This window comes from Blennius ocellaris, assembly GCF_963422515.1.
Source record: "Blennius ocellaris genome assembly, chromosome: 19".
NCBI lineage: Eukaryota > Metazoa > Chordata > Actinopteri > Blenniiformes > Blenniidae > Blennius > Blennius ocellaris.
The window spans coordinates 9,258,590-9,275,640 of NC_137668.1; the positions used below are offsets into that span (position 1 = coordinate 9,258,590).

At 38.6% G+C, this 17,051-nt stretch overlaps 1 protein-coding gene across 1 annotated transcript; it reads left to right on the forward strand.

The window, feature by feature from the left end:
• The first annotated feature begins 13,824 nt into the window (after nt 1–13,824).
• LOC308144257 (uncharacterized protein) lies at nt 13,825–15,678 on the forward strand. The gene is made up of 4 exons (XM_080515322.1): nt 13,825–13,953; nt 14,049–14,157; nt 14,847–14,921; nt 15,028–15,678. Exons 1-4 carry the CDS (start codon nt 13,875–13,877, stop codon nt 15,323–15,325), a joined length of 561 nt encoding a protein of 186 aa, XP_080371448.1. The 5' UTR covers nt 13,825–13,874; the 3' UTR covers nt 15,326–15,678.
• Nucleotides 15,679–17,051: the final 1,373 nt, after the last annotated feature.

Here is a 17,051-nt window from a genome sequence, read left to right on the forward strand (position 1 = left end):
GGGACATGAAAAGAGGACGTGTCTGGGCAAAAAGAGGACGTTTGGTCTTTCTACTTGGTGAAGTGTCACACTGTGCGCAGCCATTTTGAAAACAAAACTCTGGACCAGGCGTCTGCGGCCTTTATGACAAAAAGAGACATTTTTTGTGACTTTCCATCATGTCAAGTTTAACTGGAGCCGCAAGTCACATTTAACTTTTTAAAGTGAGGCTGACTACAGCTTATAAAGTTTCATAGATACAGTATCTTTTTTGAAACGCATACAACATTTTTTTATCTTGTGTTGCATTTATAAAGCTTCATTTATAAGTCAGGATGGTGAACATTTCATTTCACCCTTTGCTGTTTTGGCTCTTTTTGAAGCTGTTTTGATTATTTCTTCCCCATTTTTGATGCATTTTTTAAAAAACATTTTCTCGTTTTTAGTTTTCTTTTAAACCATTTTATCATTCTTTTCCAATTTCTTGTAGTTTTAGCTACCCCCCCATTCTAATTGTATCTTCTTTTTTTTTAAACGCTTGTTTGATTAAAAGGGGAACCAAACTGCATTGTGTTTCCAGGGTGACCAGCAAAAGGGGTAAACAGTGGTGCATCGATCCGGCTGCCCAGTGGCTCAGCGACAAAATCGAGAAGGTAAGGCTTGATAAACGTCAAACAAAGGACATCTATATAGGAGTTTTCCTTCAACAAAATGAGGTCTAAAAATAGTTTAATTGTTAGATTATTGATGGAGCATTAAAAAAAAAAATCTATTAGAAATGTAATAACTGCAACCATCACTGTAATAATAATAATAGATACATCGGGATGTATTTCTTATAGATAACAGCTGGTTTTGCTAGTTCAGTAGGGATTGTGGATGGGAGAGTCATCATTTTCACTAGAGGATACAAACTCTGCAACACTATTTTTTCTATTTTATTACATTATTTATACATCATCTACTTTTTTCTCACATTCAGAATTTCCTGAATTATTACGTGATGGGCAGTTATTCCTTTATTGCTCGGTCAAACTTCAGTAATCACCTAAATATTTGCGCTTCGTAATGCAGATCGAGCAAAGATACGGCGTGTTGTTGCTGTTGACTGCTTTTCCTCAACATTTCACGTGTCGTTTTTTTGCTTCTATATTTATCTGGCTGCTCCAGTCACATGCTTGCATGACAGATTTACAGCTCACCAACCACAACATGTGATTTAATGTTAAGATCCATTAGATTTCACAAAGTATTTAGATTAGCTGGGCGTTAATTAAATACTTTCAGTGAGTTAATTCATTCAGATAATTAAATTATTGTTCATAAGTGAGGATTATGTTTTGAATGCTGTTTTACTCAACATTTTAGAAAGGATTAACACAGCTGGCCATCAAGCATGGATTTCTAAATCTTTGTGAATTACTACAATGTCACCCAGATGTGTGGGTGTTATTATTATTATTATATCTAAATTGCTGCATAAATTTAAATTATCCAAAGACGTGCATTAAAAAAACCAGCTTTTATCACTACAGTGAAGGGAAAAAAAACATTTTAAAGCTACATTAAGAAAATCAACTGTTTATTACAGTCCCGATAGTTTTGACAATACCCTGTGTGTTAAAATGTCTCTCCTTCGTTCGCAGGGACTGTTGGACTGTCCCCCCGATCTGTCTTTAACAAACCACGTCTCCACAGAGGACACCACCGCACACAGCCACTGAGAACACCTTCTGCTGACTTTTAATTTATTATTTATTACAGAAATACATGCTATATTTAAAATGTGAGCTATTTTTTTACAGTTTGTTTTTCTTTTTTCTTTCTTTTCTTTTTTTTTTTTACTATTTCCGTGGCATTATTTTAATTTATTTTCTGTTTTTGTCAAACTACAGTGCGAGAAGTTGTACTTTATGGACTTTAATTTAAAAAATAAATTAAGTTTATTGGATTAAAGATTGGGTGGAGTCTTATGTATGAAAGAATGGGGATGGATGGATGCATGGATGGATGATAACATGATTTATATGATCTATAGCGGTTTCTTGCTATAATCTGCTCTATAATGATGCTCTATAATCTGAATGTCAATATAATTTTGTACAGGTACTTTTTTCAACAACAATACTATTACTTGTGTTTTAATAAACTTTACATGTACATTTGACAAGCGCCCACATTTCTGTATTTAAGTTGTATTCTTTTAATATGAGGAGTCCCTCCATGTAATTTGTCGATTATTCTTAAAATCACACATCACTTCTGAGTATTTCAATTAATATTCAAATCTTTTATATTTCCTGATACATATTCACTTTTTATCTACCAATAACCAATTAGCACAGTGTCATTTATAAACACTGGTTGTCAAGTTTGACAATTAATAGCAGTGAAAAAGTAACTGTGAGAAAAGTAGTCCGTAATTGTATTTGACAACAATACTTTTATTCGTAATTGAATATTGTTGAATTTTAAATTTCTGCACTCCTTCCACTTCTGGTGGCCTTCGCTCACACGCCGGTGTCACAATTACACCACCATGATACTTGTTTTTCCAGCAGTTTTTCACGACTTATCTGCTTTGAATCTGTGACATCTCAAACGGCTTTTTAGGGCGACTGTTGCTCCATCACTACAGTTTGATCCTGATAAGAGACTCACTGATGACCTGGGCAAGCACCCTTTAGACAGACACACCCTCTGTGATCCCACGGGTTCCTCTTTCGTCGTGACACTGCAGGGCGGTGGAGCTCACTTATTACACATCCTGAGGCGCCGTGGTCTCAAAACAGCTTCCATCCAGGGCTTGAAGATGAGGATGACTCTCGCCGTCGGCTGTTGGATCTTCCTCCAAACTCTGGTTGTCGTGGCGTTCCTATCTGGATCAGAAGGTACGGCTCACTTCATTTTTTTATCATGGCATGGGTTATAGTACATCATTTTTAAATAATAAGTGAAGGAAAGCTGTTGTTATCCTGCTGAAGATGTTTGAAAAGAAAGGAAATTCTTCATCTGCAGAGAATCAGACTTACGCTAGTAATGCACAATAAAGCACGTGTCATCTGAGCTTTCATCCTCGACTGAGGTCCGCCGCCGGATTGTTGCTCCTCGCTTTGAAGTTGAAAAAGGAAACTCCCAAACGGCGATGGGACTAACCTCAGCATGGCCGTGTGGCCCGTGCAGCCTGTCACCAGGTCTCTTCCACCTGCTGCAGCGAGGACAAGCTTCGGGGAGGCAGGAGAACCATCAGCCGCTGCTATGAGCAGAAGAAACAATGCGGCTGCGACGTGCACGCTTATTTGTAAGTGCAGCAGGGTTTTTAAAAACAAAAAACATAAAAAAAATACACCTGGAATGAAACAAACAGTTTAAACAAACAGTGTTTGTGTGTCTCTCCCCCCCATGTCTAGTGTCAAAACAAAAAGGAGTGTCTGGATTTGTGTCAAACCGAATCTCCTGTGGCTCCAAACTCTCCTGAAAGAGGTGAACAGCAGCTCCTTCACACAGTTTGGAAATCAGTTAGATCATATCAAGTTTGCACATGTTGTTATCACTATGTTTTTTTTCAGTTTTACACGGTGATAAAGCCGATATTCCTGTTGACAAATGTAAACATTTTGTGCAAACTTGACCGACGCGCTTTTCAAGGAAATGCTCACTAAGACCTGCAAAATGCAGAGTCGCCAGAAGAGAGGAAGTCATTTGGGAGGAGATCTGTGGCTAAATGGGTTGAAATGAAACAAAACTACTTGTCTGTGTTTAATCTCTCAGCTTCATCACAGTTCGGAAGGGAAAAAAACCAGCACAGTTTTATGAGTCCAGCTCCTCGCTACATTAAATTCAGTGTTTCACTTCTAACCTATGAGCCATTTTTTTCTTTTCCCTCCTCACAGAAGAAAATCCAGTGTCCACCTGCGACCAGCTCAAAGAGGTTCAGACTGATGCTCCTGGTCCAAGACAGAGTTGAATAAAGGAAACAAAAGCATCTGCTGATCAACCACATTTCTATGCTCCATGTTGTATTAGTTTTTTCTGCATTATTTGGCTCCACTTAATGACTTTTTTTTTTTTATATCATATATTGTGTGAATTTTGCAGATCATTTACAAAACAAAACACAACAGGATCAACACATAAATAAAGCTGGTGTATATATTAATCCTTTTTTATGAATCAGATGCTTGGATTTCTTTTGCTCTTTGTGGCTGATAAACCCAATGCAACACTATGCAAATAGACTGTGCTTTTGGTTTTTCCAAGATAATTGAGATCAATTTTTAAAAAAAAGTGGTCGAACCACAAACAAAGTTTTCCTGCTTCTCCAGGCTCAGACATACGATGTTACAGGGAGTGAAACGTCCTCATTACAGCGAGGCATCACTCATCAGATATCTCCGTGTGCCACAAGAGAAGCAGTTAGTGAGACGCTGGTAAACAGAGAGAAATATATTTTCTCAGCCAGAAACAGCTACAAGAACTTCCTAATAAATCTTTATTTCACAAACAGGCTGGAGGTTTTATTTTTCCCACATGATGGCGACAAAGCCATGAAAAACAATCGGCTCTCACCTGACCTGACATGTTTCCCTCGTGTTATACACTTCTGGTTTTATTTCTGGGGTGACTTTTTTTCAATGTTAAAAGAGGACAAAGCTTCACAAAATCTAATGTTTAGACCTGGAGACTGTGGACAAAGCGGTCATGAATCCCTCTTATTTCACATGTAGTTTGGTTGTAGTTTTTCCTCAATTAAAAAAAGGTTAATTATGCATCGTTTATATGTGCGAACCTGCAGTTACACTGGGATGCAAATTTGTAATATTTCTCTGTCGCTACATCACAAATGGGAATTCAAATTGATTCTTAATTTCACTGTACAAATTACTCCAAACTGCTGAAGAGAAATTAAAAAAAAAAAAAAAAAGCGTTATAAGTCAAAAAGTAAAAACCCACACATCCCACTGTAATGAATGGTAAAATGTTGGTTTGTTTTTTTACCTGCAAGATTCTCACACACAAACACAGATTGACAACTATCTAGTCATTTTCAGTTATATGGAAAGTGTAAAATATAGTTTCTCAAAGGGGACCTTTTGACCAACCTTTGACCTCCTGTAAATTTATTAGGTCTCTGGTGTTTGAATGATTTGTAAGTCGCCATGATTAAAATGTCCACACGTTGATTCAAACACAGACTTGTATTTGAGAAGTTTGCGATAGTCGATTATGTGCGCTGAAAATTTGAATTTGCATTAAACTGAGTGCAAATAGCAGCGTGCATAAACAGTCTTGAGGAATTACCCTCCTTCTATTAATAATAATTCATGTGAAATGTGACTATTCGTGCACATAACCAATGTAAATATGCCACACTGATTCATCTGAGGATATTTATGTTGCAAAGTTCTTGTTGAGCCAATTTCAGTGCTTAAAATAGTCAGTATCTCATCTTATCTCATCCTATCTTGCCTCATCTCATCTTATCTCATGTTTTCTTGTCCTGTCGAAGTATTTAAAAATAAAACCCACAGATTTGTTTTGATTTGTATCATCTAGTAACACCTTTTCATAGACCCAACAACATGTGGGGAAAAATACATTTGTGCAGGAACTGTTTAAGGTTTAAAAGCTGATGTACAGTCGCAACAAAATACAATTTCACTTCCCGCCTTCTAAATGTGTCCGACCAAAGGGGTAGAATTAAATAAGCCTGTACTTCTTCCTACCACCTTTTGAACATGTATAGCTTGTGCCAAATATGAAAAATGGAAAAATGGAGTGTGCTATCACAAAAATATATATATTTATATCTTGTTTTACTAATTTTGATGTATTTCTTTTTTTACTTGTTTGTTTCTTTTTCTTTTTTACATGTTCGAAATACAAATCCATTCATTCATTCATTCATAAATATCTATGGTGGCCACAAAACCGATGTGATTTCATAAATTTGGATTTCATTCACGAGACTCAGGGTGCATTGATACATGTCGCGGCATGTTTGCTTCATGTAGGACGGCCACAAAACACTTCAAAAAAGGCAAAAACTCAATTGCAGACTGCAGCCAAACAAACAGTTTCACTTCCTTTTAAAGGATGTAAGGAAACCCGTTGTGGCTGTATACAACACATGACAAACTGTATGTCCTACTTTGAGACAAGATAATAGTTTCATCGCGTGCCGACAATACAGACTGGAAGTGAAATAAAAATCCATTCGAAATCTTCAACTCCTCCAAAATGTGTACAAGTGCCTCTGGTTTCCCCAAAACTCGCAGGAACGCTGTAAAACCCACTCTCTGATCTGATGTTATTGACTTTACTCTGAACCAAACGTCTAAGTCTCAAAGTACAACCTGTAACATTACAAACAGCAACCAAATTAAATAGTTTCACACAAAACTGGCCACAATATTAACAAAAAAAAAACTTCAGAACTCCATAAATATACCATTTATCTTCGGGGTTCGTTGTGTTACATTTTGTTAGATCTGATGTGTCATATAGGCAAATTAACAAAGTTTGACTTATCGCTACCATAGAAGTGTGTTCGAGGCCACAAAATGGATTAAAAACTAATCTGTAAAACTTGCATTATAATAAGTAAAGTGTAGTCGCATAAAGCGGTGAGACTGCAGGAGGCTATCTGATAAATACAGCTTATTTCATCAAAGTATGAAAGAGAACAGACTGTATGGCTGCCTTGTAGGTCTAATATAAAGCTCTAATGAGAGAAAACACAAGAAACCTTTAAGATTCACCGACGACGAAACACAAAGAAGTGAATACATTAAGAAATATAGGAAAAGAATCCTACCAACCTTATAAACACAAGAGGTCATAAAACACATCAGTCAAACATTAATAAACAGTGAATTACACTACACATACGGTCATATAATATTTATATAACAATATAATAACACTATCTACACGGACGGAGTTTTCTATTTAAAATGTTCATTTTCTTGGCCCCCAGGAAAAAAAAGGTACTGTGCATTTCTGAGTAAAGATTGCAAAGTATCAGGCATGAGGGAATATCTATAATTAAAGATAAGGAGAAACAAATGAAATCATACTTGGTATTTGGTCTGACACAACCCTGGTTATTCAGAAGTTGACGTTGACTAAGAGGTCAAAGTGTTCCATTTCCATGACATATGATAAACAAAACGGCCAAACTTCTCGTGAAGCCCATGACACACATGTGAAATCCTCTTTAAAACAGAGAGCAGTGAAGCGGAACTCCATTGTTTCAACTGGCCGTGTTTAAGCAACATAAAAAGCCACATTTTGAAGAAACATTTATTAAATTGTGAGCCATTTGACAGAAAATTAGATAAGATGGAATATAGCAGATTCTACAAATGCATTTTTTACGTTTGGTTTTAGGTAATTTCGTCTATCTAGCGGTGTCCATTTGAAATGCTCCAGCGTGTTTCCAGGTTCCAGGTCTTTTAAAATCAGACTTGTTCCCTTCCTAGTTAATAAAGCTCAGTTAGTGCTGGTTTCGGGCCACCTTATACACATTTTCTACAAAAATCTGCTGTAGATATAGACTGCTGGGACACCGACACTCTCTCCTGTCTTCTCTGTCTGCACATCCCTGCAGGATCTATGGCTGTGGAACAGAAAGTGCTTTCTAAATAAATGTTCTTAACAAAGCTCGGGTTTTTTTTTTTTTTATAGAATCGAGCATTTGGTTGCACACTTTGTACACTGGCTTCCACTATTAATTGCAAGGCCACGAGGAACCAACCAGGAGGAGGACAGACGGGTGGTATCGTGTGTCAAAGTGATCGCACATACTATATATCCACATATAAATAGAATTTCACATTTCACTCAGAAACACTTGTTTGTTTGTCCCGACCGCATCCAGATATCTCGGTTTAATCTCCAGACAGAGTTTCCCCCGTCGTGCTTGCCACAGACAGTTTACTTCACGCTTTTGTAAGAAAGCCACAATCACTTGTGACGCTTCCTGTCAACGCACTGGTCGTGAACACGACGGCTCGTGTCTCAACTGAAGCCCATCGCTCCCAATGAATTGCTCAGACGCTGAATGCCATCTCAACATTAATATCTGTGACACAGAGGCATGATTAGTTGAGGCACATGACCCAGTCATTCTTCTGAAACACTCCTATTTGACAGTATTGCTTCTCCTTTTGTCGCCACCTCCAGCGGATGCTGAGCGGGGGGGCGGGGGGGGACAGGAAGTTTTTGAGAAGTCTTAACGAACTACCGTCTTTTACAGTGAGTGGAAACCCTGACATCACACAATTTAGTCCACATTCTGATATTTACAGTTCCTCAAATATTCCGAACAAATGAATACATTTGCAGCAAATGGATGATGAAGAACATGAAATGGCTAAAACTATGGCAGAGCTGCAGGAGTAAAGAGGAGCAGGTGGCAACTAGCAGGGTTTTAATGCCCCTTCTATTTACTGGGGTCAGTTTCTGTTAGTCTGTCTGGTCTCGGTCCCCCAACAGCCAACTACGAATACGAGTACTCTGTGCAGGATCGGACCCGATACTGGTGTTGCTGGATCCCCAGTCCATAACCCCAATGTTGACCTGAAGTTGGCGCCAATGAGGACAGAAGTTGGAAAGACTCTTTATCATAATTTGAAAATCAAACCTGATCAGATAAGATGGATTTTCCACAAATCACTGCCCGTCCAATGACAACATTTATCTGGATCCTCACAGAGTTAAAGACCATTTAGGCCTGATCAGATTATCATAATATCAACTTTTTACCAGACGCCATGAGAGGTCTGCTGAACACAGAAGCCTCTTCAAGAGAATCCCTCTTTTTTTTTTTGGGGGGGGGGGGGGGGGGGGGGGGGTCGACTCTGACCAGTTTCCTGTGTGGCCTCCGTCATCACAAGATCAGGCATTTACTACAACCGCCTCCACTGTATCTGAAAGCACAGATCATCATTTCTTCACTTCCTGATTGGGTGATAGAGTTTCCGAGTCTCCGACTTGTCACTGCCACTCACACGATTACACACTTTTCTTTACATCAACTCGCCAATGTTGGTGTTCGACCACATGCCTGTACTGCTTTTGTTCAGTACATGCAAACATTTTTTGACAAACGCAAAAGCCTTTTATTCCCTCTTAGATCTCAAATTCCCTGATTTAACAGATATAGATTAAGTTGAACTCAGTCCTCAATATGTTTAAATTAGATATATTTCGGTTTAGCATTGCAGGTTGAGACACAATATGGGATCTTGGGCAGAATAGTTCTCTTTTATGACATTTTGAGGGCCAGATTACTATGATGCAATGGCGATCAGCATCCCCATTGAAGTTCCTTGTGTTGTTGTGTTACGCTCCATTACATTACGATAGACTTCATTATGTTCATTTCCTGTTTCCTCCATAAAACACAACATTATGTACACAACAACATAACTCATCAACGGCTCCTTAACAAGCACACAAGAAAGCAAAATGCACCCACATCATACGTTAGTAAGATCTATTTTTCTGTTCGGGTTCAGTTTTGACTTGCGTGTATTCAGCTAAATTAATCAAATTAAGGATAAATGATGATTCTGCTTGACTAGAAATTAATAATTAGTTGTTATCTTTCAACTCACATGTGATATGTGCATAAATCTGTAATAAGAAGTGGGGTTTTTTTTCATCCAGAAATAAATATTGAAAAATAAAACAAAACAAATTGAAACATAGTCAACTTGTTCTCTCCAAGTCTTAATAAGGATTAAACATCAATAATTAATGTCAGACTCACAACTCATGTTATCGAAATATATCAATTTCTACGACGAGGTTGGACTTGGCTCAGTTGAACTCCATACAAGTTTCAGTTTTCTCTTTTCAGCCTGTCTAGATTCTTAATGCCTGACTCAGCGGATAAAACTAAGTCACATAAAAGTTTTGCATTCCTCTGAGGCGACTCATGTCAAACAAGTCATATACTGGTCAAAGATAAGGTTAAAATAACATGATCGTCACTGGTGAGAACATTGTTTTAAAATACACTGTTAAAAAAAAAAAAAAAAATGAGAACCCTGTCCTCCACCATCATCTTGCTGGTGCAAAAGAAAGTTTTTCTAAAGAGGACATGCTTTCTGGAAAAAAAAAAAAAAAAATCCAAAATATCTTTTATTAGAGGCAGGAATTCTCCGAATTTTGGCAAAAGAATTAAAAAAGAAAAGAAAAGTCCATTCTGTCTTTGAAGCCGAGTGAAAATATCTTGTGTGTTGCAAACGGATAATTCAACCTCAGCTTTAAGGAAGGAAGACCGATGTGTTATTTTTAATCTCCAGTCTCAGTTCATAAATTTCCCGTCATGGTAAAATCACACTCGACAGTCCATTCACTGCTCAGAGCTGGGGGGTGGGGGGGGGGTGGGGGGGGGCTAAATCAATTTAGCCCCAGATATATTGGCCGTGTCTTTGGCTTTACCTGCTCAAGAATAAACAAATATTAGATTTTCTTTGTTCAAAAACACTTTGAAGAAGACATTGTCGACAAGAGCAGGTATGTAATCCACACATTGCTTTTATTTTAAAGACTCCCGCACAAATGTAAGCCGGATTTATTAACACCCTGCTTGAAAGTGTAACAAATTGCATGCTCATGCATACAGGACACCATCGGCCGAGACAATAAAAGAAGTAACTTTTCACACTAACCCACATTCACGAAGGACAATTTAAATGCATTCTTCTGCAGAATAAAGCATTCTGTTATATGCTGAACAGAATGAGCAAACTCTCCAACATAAATATAAAAGAGCGCTAGCATGTCTGGCGCTATTAATCTGTATCCACTGTCATGAGAACATGTTGCATGTGAATGAACATGACAGTAGCTTAAGAAGGCTGTTCTGATCGATAACTGATAAAAAAGCGGGATCAGTCAAAAGGGCAGAAATTTAAAAAAAAAAATAAGAGAACAAGTGAAACTCCTTTGGAAGTAATGTCTCGCCCGGGGTGTCGTCTCGTCGGCGTGGGAAGAGAGAGTGCTCACCACTTCCACACCGAGGCCGAGCTTCGACGGAACATGAAGTCTGGCGTCTCGACCAGTCTGCTTCTTACTTCTGCTTCTCACTTGTAGTTTGTTTTTCCCAGCATTTGTTTTTTTTTTTTTTCTTACCCCCTTTAAAACCGGTCCACGGTCCATCATCTGAACTGAAATTTGATAAAACCCTCTGCAATCTGCAAAACACATTCATTAAGCACGATGCAACACTTCCCACCATGCACTTCTCAGAAAGCTGCATGCGGGCAGACTTCACACCTTCCACAGAGATGATGACAAAGACCATTTCAGTAACTTTACAGTAATACCTAGAACTGAAAAGACATGCAGCTGCAAATGAATCACCGGCTGGCTCAAACAGTCTGACAAAATAATGCTTTTTTTTTTCCTCACCCTTGTCCTTCTCAGGGGCTTGAGAGGAGAGAGAGAGTGAGAGGGTGGGGGGTGGGTGACAATATATAATACCCTTGTTAGTGCTACATATATTATTTACAGTTATATATAAATATGTAAATAATTTATCACACTGATCCAAATATTTTCCAACTGTTATGAGATTAAACCAGCCTGAGCAGCTCTATCTAGACAGTAATATGATTGTCTAGCAAGAGTATAAATTAGCAGGTGGGCAAAACAAAAAGGAGCAAAAACAACAACAATGATAACAAAAGCAAAAACAAAACAACACAAAACAAAAACATGATTTTGATAATTGAAAGAACAACAGCAGAAAACAAGAAAAATCAGCAGCAAATTTCATCGATGAGGAGTGGGGGGCCCTGCAGCACCACTCCGGGGCCCAAGGCCCACCGGACCAGGAGAGGTCCCGACAAACCACCCCAGTCTCAGAGGACCCCCCCCCCCCCCCCCCCAGGCAAGAGGGGCCCACAAGAGAAGGATAAAGGGCGCAGAGCCCCAGGCCCCAAGCAACTAATACTTCTAAACCCTGCTGGATGCATCAGTGTTGGCTGCGGCCGTCTGGGATCCCCCTCCCCATGTACTTTTACTTTTATTTCCCCTGAAGGAGCGGAGAAATCTTAGGTTTTGCATTTAGACTTTATGGGAACCCGCTAAACTGAAAGTGTGCTCGGTGTGGGTCTGTTCCGCTTTCAAACTGATGCAATCCCAAGTAACTTCCTGTCGTCACTCTTTCAAACAATGGCTGCGTGAGCGACATTTCATCATTCCATCCTTTGGTCCCATGTTTCAGTGCATGAGGACGGCTGGACACGCACATCAAAAGGCTTTAAAAGACCAAAGAATTCAGCAACGACTTCCTGGTTATTGATTAGCTTTTCGAGTTAATGACATTTGGAGTAACTCGTCGCTTTGAGCGGAGGCTTGTGGGGTTTTGTTTTTATTCCCCAGTGTGTCCGGCCTGTAAATTTGTTATGTTTGTTGAGTTTTTCTAGAGGTGTGTACTTTAACCTCTGTGCCGTTTGCTCTTGTTTAACAGACGGTGTGAAGAACGGAGATTAGACATAAATCAGCACAGACTGAAGTGTGCTCCAACAGATGTAAACGTAGAGTTGAAGCAGCACTCACAAAGATGTTTGCTTCTGTATTGTGCAAAAAAAACATGCCCTCATTGAACAATCCATGTGAACAATCGTGCCAGATGTGTACTTGTGTTTTGCAGCTCACCAATTCAACAGTTCAACATATTAATAAACCTGATTCATTGAGCGAAGTAGTTTTATACCAACATGCTAAAAACAATAAGAAAACTCTAATTGTTCTTATGTTACATTTTTAGAAGTGTTGGCGACTTTGAAGTGCTCGTGAATTTTTCTGTGGTCAAGTTACACGTTTTTCAAATACGTTAAAACTTTTCATGTGTTCGTATCGACGTTCACAACTTATTCAAAAGGCAGAAGCGCGGCCTTCCAGGTTTTCTGGCCTGGTGATTCAGAGACATTGCATCATTGTGTTTCTTGAGATATCCATCGGATTTTTTCACGAGTTTATTACAAAGTACTATCGCACTTTTAAATAGGATTTATTTAGATTTTTAGCTTTGATTTTTCAGGTTTTCTGATCTCACCAACACTTGGATGTTTCTCTTAAGACATTTTACTCATTCTCACACACATCTGATGCTCCTGCTCAGCTTCTACTCACGTCTGACAATCAAACTTTATTTATAGAACATTTTGAACGTCATGGAGGGACGGTGTGAAATAGAACGGTGGAGAAAGAAGAACTCTGAAGAAAACACACACGCACGCACACACACACACACACACACACACACACACACACACACACACACACACACACACACACACACACACACACACACACACACACACACACACACACACACACACACACACACACACACACACACACAAGGAGGGGGATAAATGAAATGGAGGCATAAATAAATAGATAGATAGATAGATAGATAGATAGATAGATAGATAATAGATAGATAGATAGATATTGTCAGACTATTCAGTGACTGGTTCAAACATGAGCGTGACCTTCAACCACAAAGGGAGTCCCGTCGCCCACACAAACAACCGCCGGAGGAAAAATCGTGACCCAAGTTTCCAAACGAGGCGGCGAGAACGGCGATGATGAAAGTGTTTTACTGCTCGTTAAGTCTTTGGTCACTTTGCCGAATTCCCCGCTGACTCAGCGTTTCCCTCGCTTTAACGTGACGAGCGAGAGGAGGAGAAACCGATTCGAGGAAGATGACGAGGCGTCGCTTCTGCTTTTTCAGGCCTTAAGTAGCCGAGGTCTCTGGCAGTTCTGACACTTCACTCGCTCTCCAGAAACGCAGGGACGAGACACACCCAGCAGAGATCAAACTCCTCGCCATCCATCGAGTCTCAAAGTCACCGCCGCTGTTCAAAATGGTCAACTGTGGAAGCCTCCTGACGACCGCGCTGGTCGCCATCGTCCTGGTGGCCGTCGCCGCCTCTGGATCGACGGGTGAGATTTGAATTCACGCAGACGAGGTGAAGCTGCTGAGAGGTGCTTCGTCCAGTCAGTTAAATGAAACCACTTCTGTTTGTGTTGGTGTTCAGTGGAGAAAGCGGCGCCTTGCTGCACAACGGTCGACAGAAACGAGATCACCGAGCCCATCGTGAAGTATTGGATCCAGAAAGCGAACGCTCCGTGTGTCAACGCCGTCATGTGAGTACAAACGCCTCAACCCTTCATAGAGCAGCACAACACTTCAACGTGTCGGTCGTTTTAGCCCCAAGAATAAAGATTTAAGCCATTAATTACATTCTATTTACCGTCAACCCTGTTGATAAAGTGTGAAACTGTTGTGTGATAGCTTTAGGAATACTGTGATTTGGAATCAGTGCTATCAATTTATATAATATGACACATTTAGATTATTTACTTTAAATAGAAAAGCAATATTCAGACAAATTCTTTTCCAAATCTGAGGAGCAACACACATTGTGTTATAAAAGTATATAATAAGTTTTAAGCAAAAAAGTTTGTCGTTATTTACATCAGCAGCATCTACAAGTATTTTTCCCCCCAGTTTCCTCATTAATAATAATTAACGGGAGGAAATTTGTAAATTAGAATGAAACCAAAAAAACCAGTTGAACTTAAACTGTTGCGTCTCAAAGACCATCTATAAAAGTTTATTTTTCCCACACTTCAATCCAAACAGAGCAACTTCCATACATTAGTGGACTTAAACTGAAACAATTCAAGTTTGATTTCTTTTATTTTCCAAACGTTTTGCCTGATAAGTGAAGAAAACCAAGTGTCTTTGACCACTTTTTTTTTTTTTTTTTTTTTTACACCACAGGCCATAATTATCATGTTTAATTGAAATGTTGTATTTGTGTTTTCTGCAGCTTTCAGACTGAGAAGGAGCTCCTCTGCAAGTACCTGAGAGCTCCGTGGGTTCTCCAGAAGATCATGGAGTTGAGGTGAGTTTAATGTCAACTCTTCGTTTACTGCCAGGCTGGATTCCTTCTGAGCTTCAGTGTCTGAGAGGCTCGTCCTGACCGACGGTCTTCATTGTTTCACCCACAGGAAGGCCAAGGCTCAATCCAACACTGCGTCTCCCTCCTCCTCCCTCCTCTCCGTCATTACATCCGCCAGCTCCCCCTCATCCTCCTCTTCATCCTCCTCCACCTCCCCCTCATCGTCCTCTTCATCCTCCTCCACCTCCCCCTCATCCTCCTCTTCATCCTCCTCCACCTTCACCTCCCCCTCTTCATCCTCCACCTTCTCCTCCTCCCCCTCTTCATCCTCCACCCCTCTTCCCTCCTCCTCCTCCTCCTCCACCTCTGAGACTGGCGAGAACTTCTCAGGAAGCCACAGCGAATAAGGCGACATCTTCCCCTCCAGATGAGAGCAACGACAAAGTTTACTTAGATATATTTAAAAGATTTTTAACTTGAATATTTAGTTTTTTTGTTTGTTTTTTTTTAAATACATTTAAGAGTAAGTTATTTATTAGCAGGATCTTATTGACCTGTGTGGATACCAGATGAGAATATATTTATTGTCAGGTGTATTTATCAATGTTTACACATAAACCAAAGAGTGCAACGTTTCACTACATGTGAGTTTATACTGGTTAATGTTCTGAGGTGATATTTTGAGTAATATTTATAATTTATTGTTATTGTTAAGTTTTATTAGAGTCAATTTGTGCAACTGTTGAAGCATTAGTCTGAAATAAATTTGATCTAAAAATGTGATTTTGTTTTTGGGAATATTTGTCACTTTTCTATTTGGATGGATGGATGGATGTGTGTAAATATCTTTATCACTTGAGATAAAAAAAAAAAACCTAATTTGAGTGAGTTCTGGCCAGAAGGCACAAACAGAAGAGAAAGTATGAAATGAAATGAAATGAAATGAAATGAAATGAAATGAAATAAAATAAAACAAAACAAAATTAAATTAAATTAAATTAAATTAAATTCCTAAAACATAAAAACAAATTCACGGGAAAAGGAAAACGCTGTCGTTTCCAGCAGGTTATTCTCGCGGACATCACGTTTGCTCCCACTGTATTGAGAAAGCAACCTGGTAAATGTGTCCCTTTTGTAGCTATTCAATCTGATTTCACTTGATCGTTCTTAAATTCACCACCTCCTGTAACTTCAGTTCGTTTGAAGAATGTAAAGAAAAAACACTCAGGAAAAGTACCGATGCCTGATAAATCTTGAGTACAGGAATGAAAGTAGAAATACGTTGCAACTCACCTCCACTGCCACAGTTGGATTGAGCCTGAAAAATAAACACAAAAGTAAACAATTCAAAATAATTCATACAGAAAAAAATAAAGGAACATATTTTAGAAAAAAGACCTGATACAGTTGAAAATCCCAACATATTTCAAAATGTAAACTTGTCCTCATTACTTGAAACAACATAATCTTTCTCCAATGGAAACTTTTATGTGAAACGTTCACTTATTCAAATTTGTTCTAGGAAATCTTCCTTTAAATGTGTTTTGTTTGCAAACTAAAACAAATAAACAAATGAAGCGTAAGTATGAAACACGATCTGAACATCAGAATGTGTTTCAAGAATCTCTTTTTCCAAACATTTTTAGGGATAAATACTGAACACCTTTTATTCGCTTGAGTATCAAAGACGACAAAGGGTCAAATTTTCACTGAGACTTCAGTGACACCTAGTGGTCAGAAGTATCACGACACGACCGTGAGGCTGAAAATAATCTTTACAGGTACATTTCAAAGAAATGTGATTAAAAATGGAAACAATAATTGAAAGTTATTTCTACAGAAAATGTTGACGATAATTGATACATTGTATATTAATAAATAATATTCTTGAAAACTTAAAATATATCTGATCTTGTGAAATATTTGTATATTTCAATCTAATGTATGTTTGATTTTCATTGTTTGTATTTAAAATAAGTATTACCTGCAACTATCCAGGCAATAATAATAATAATTATATTAATAATAATAAACTACATAAAGTGCAAGCAGTATGCAGATGTTCTGTAAAATTAATTCCACAATATTTTTTTTAAACCAAGATACGGTCACTAAAGTAACGAGTGATAAATC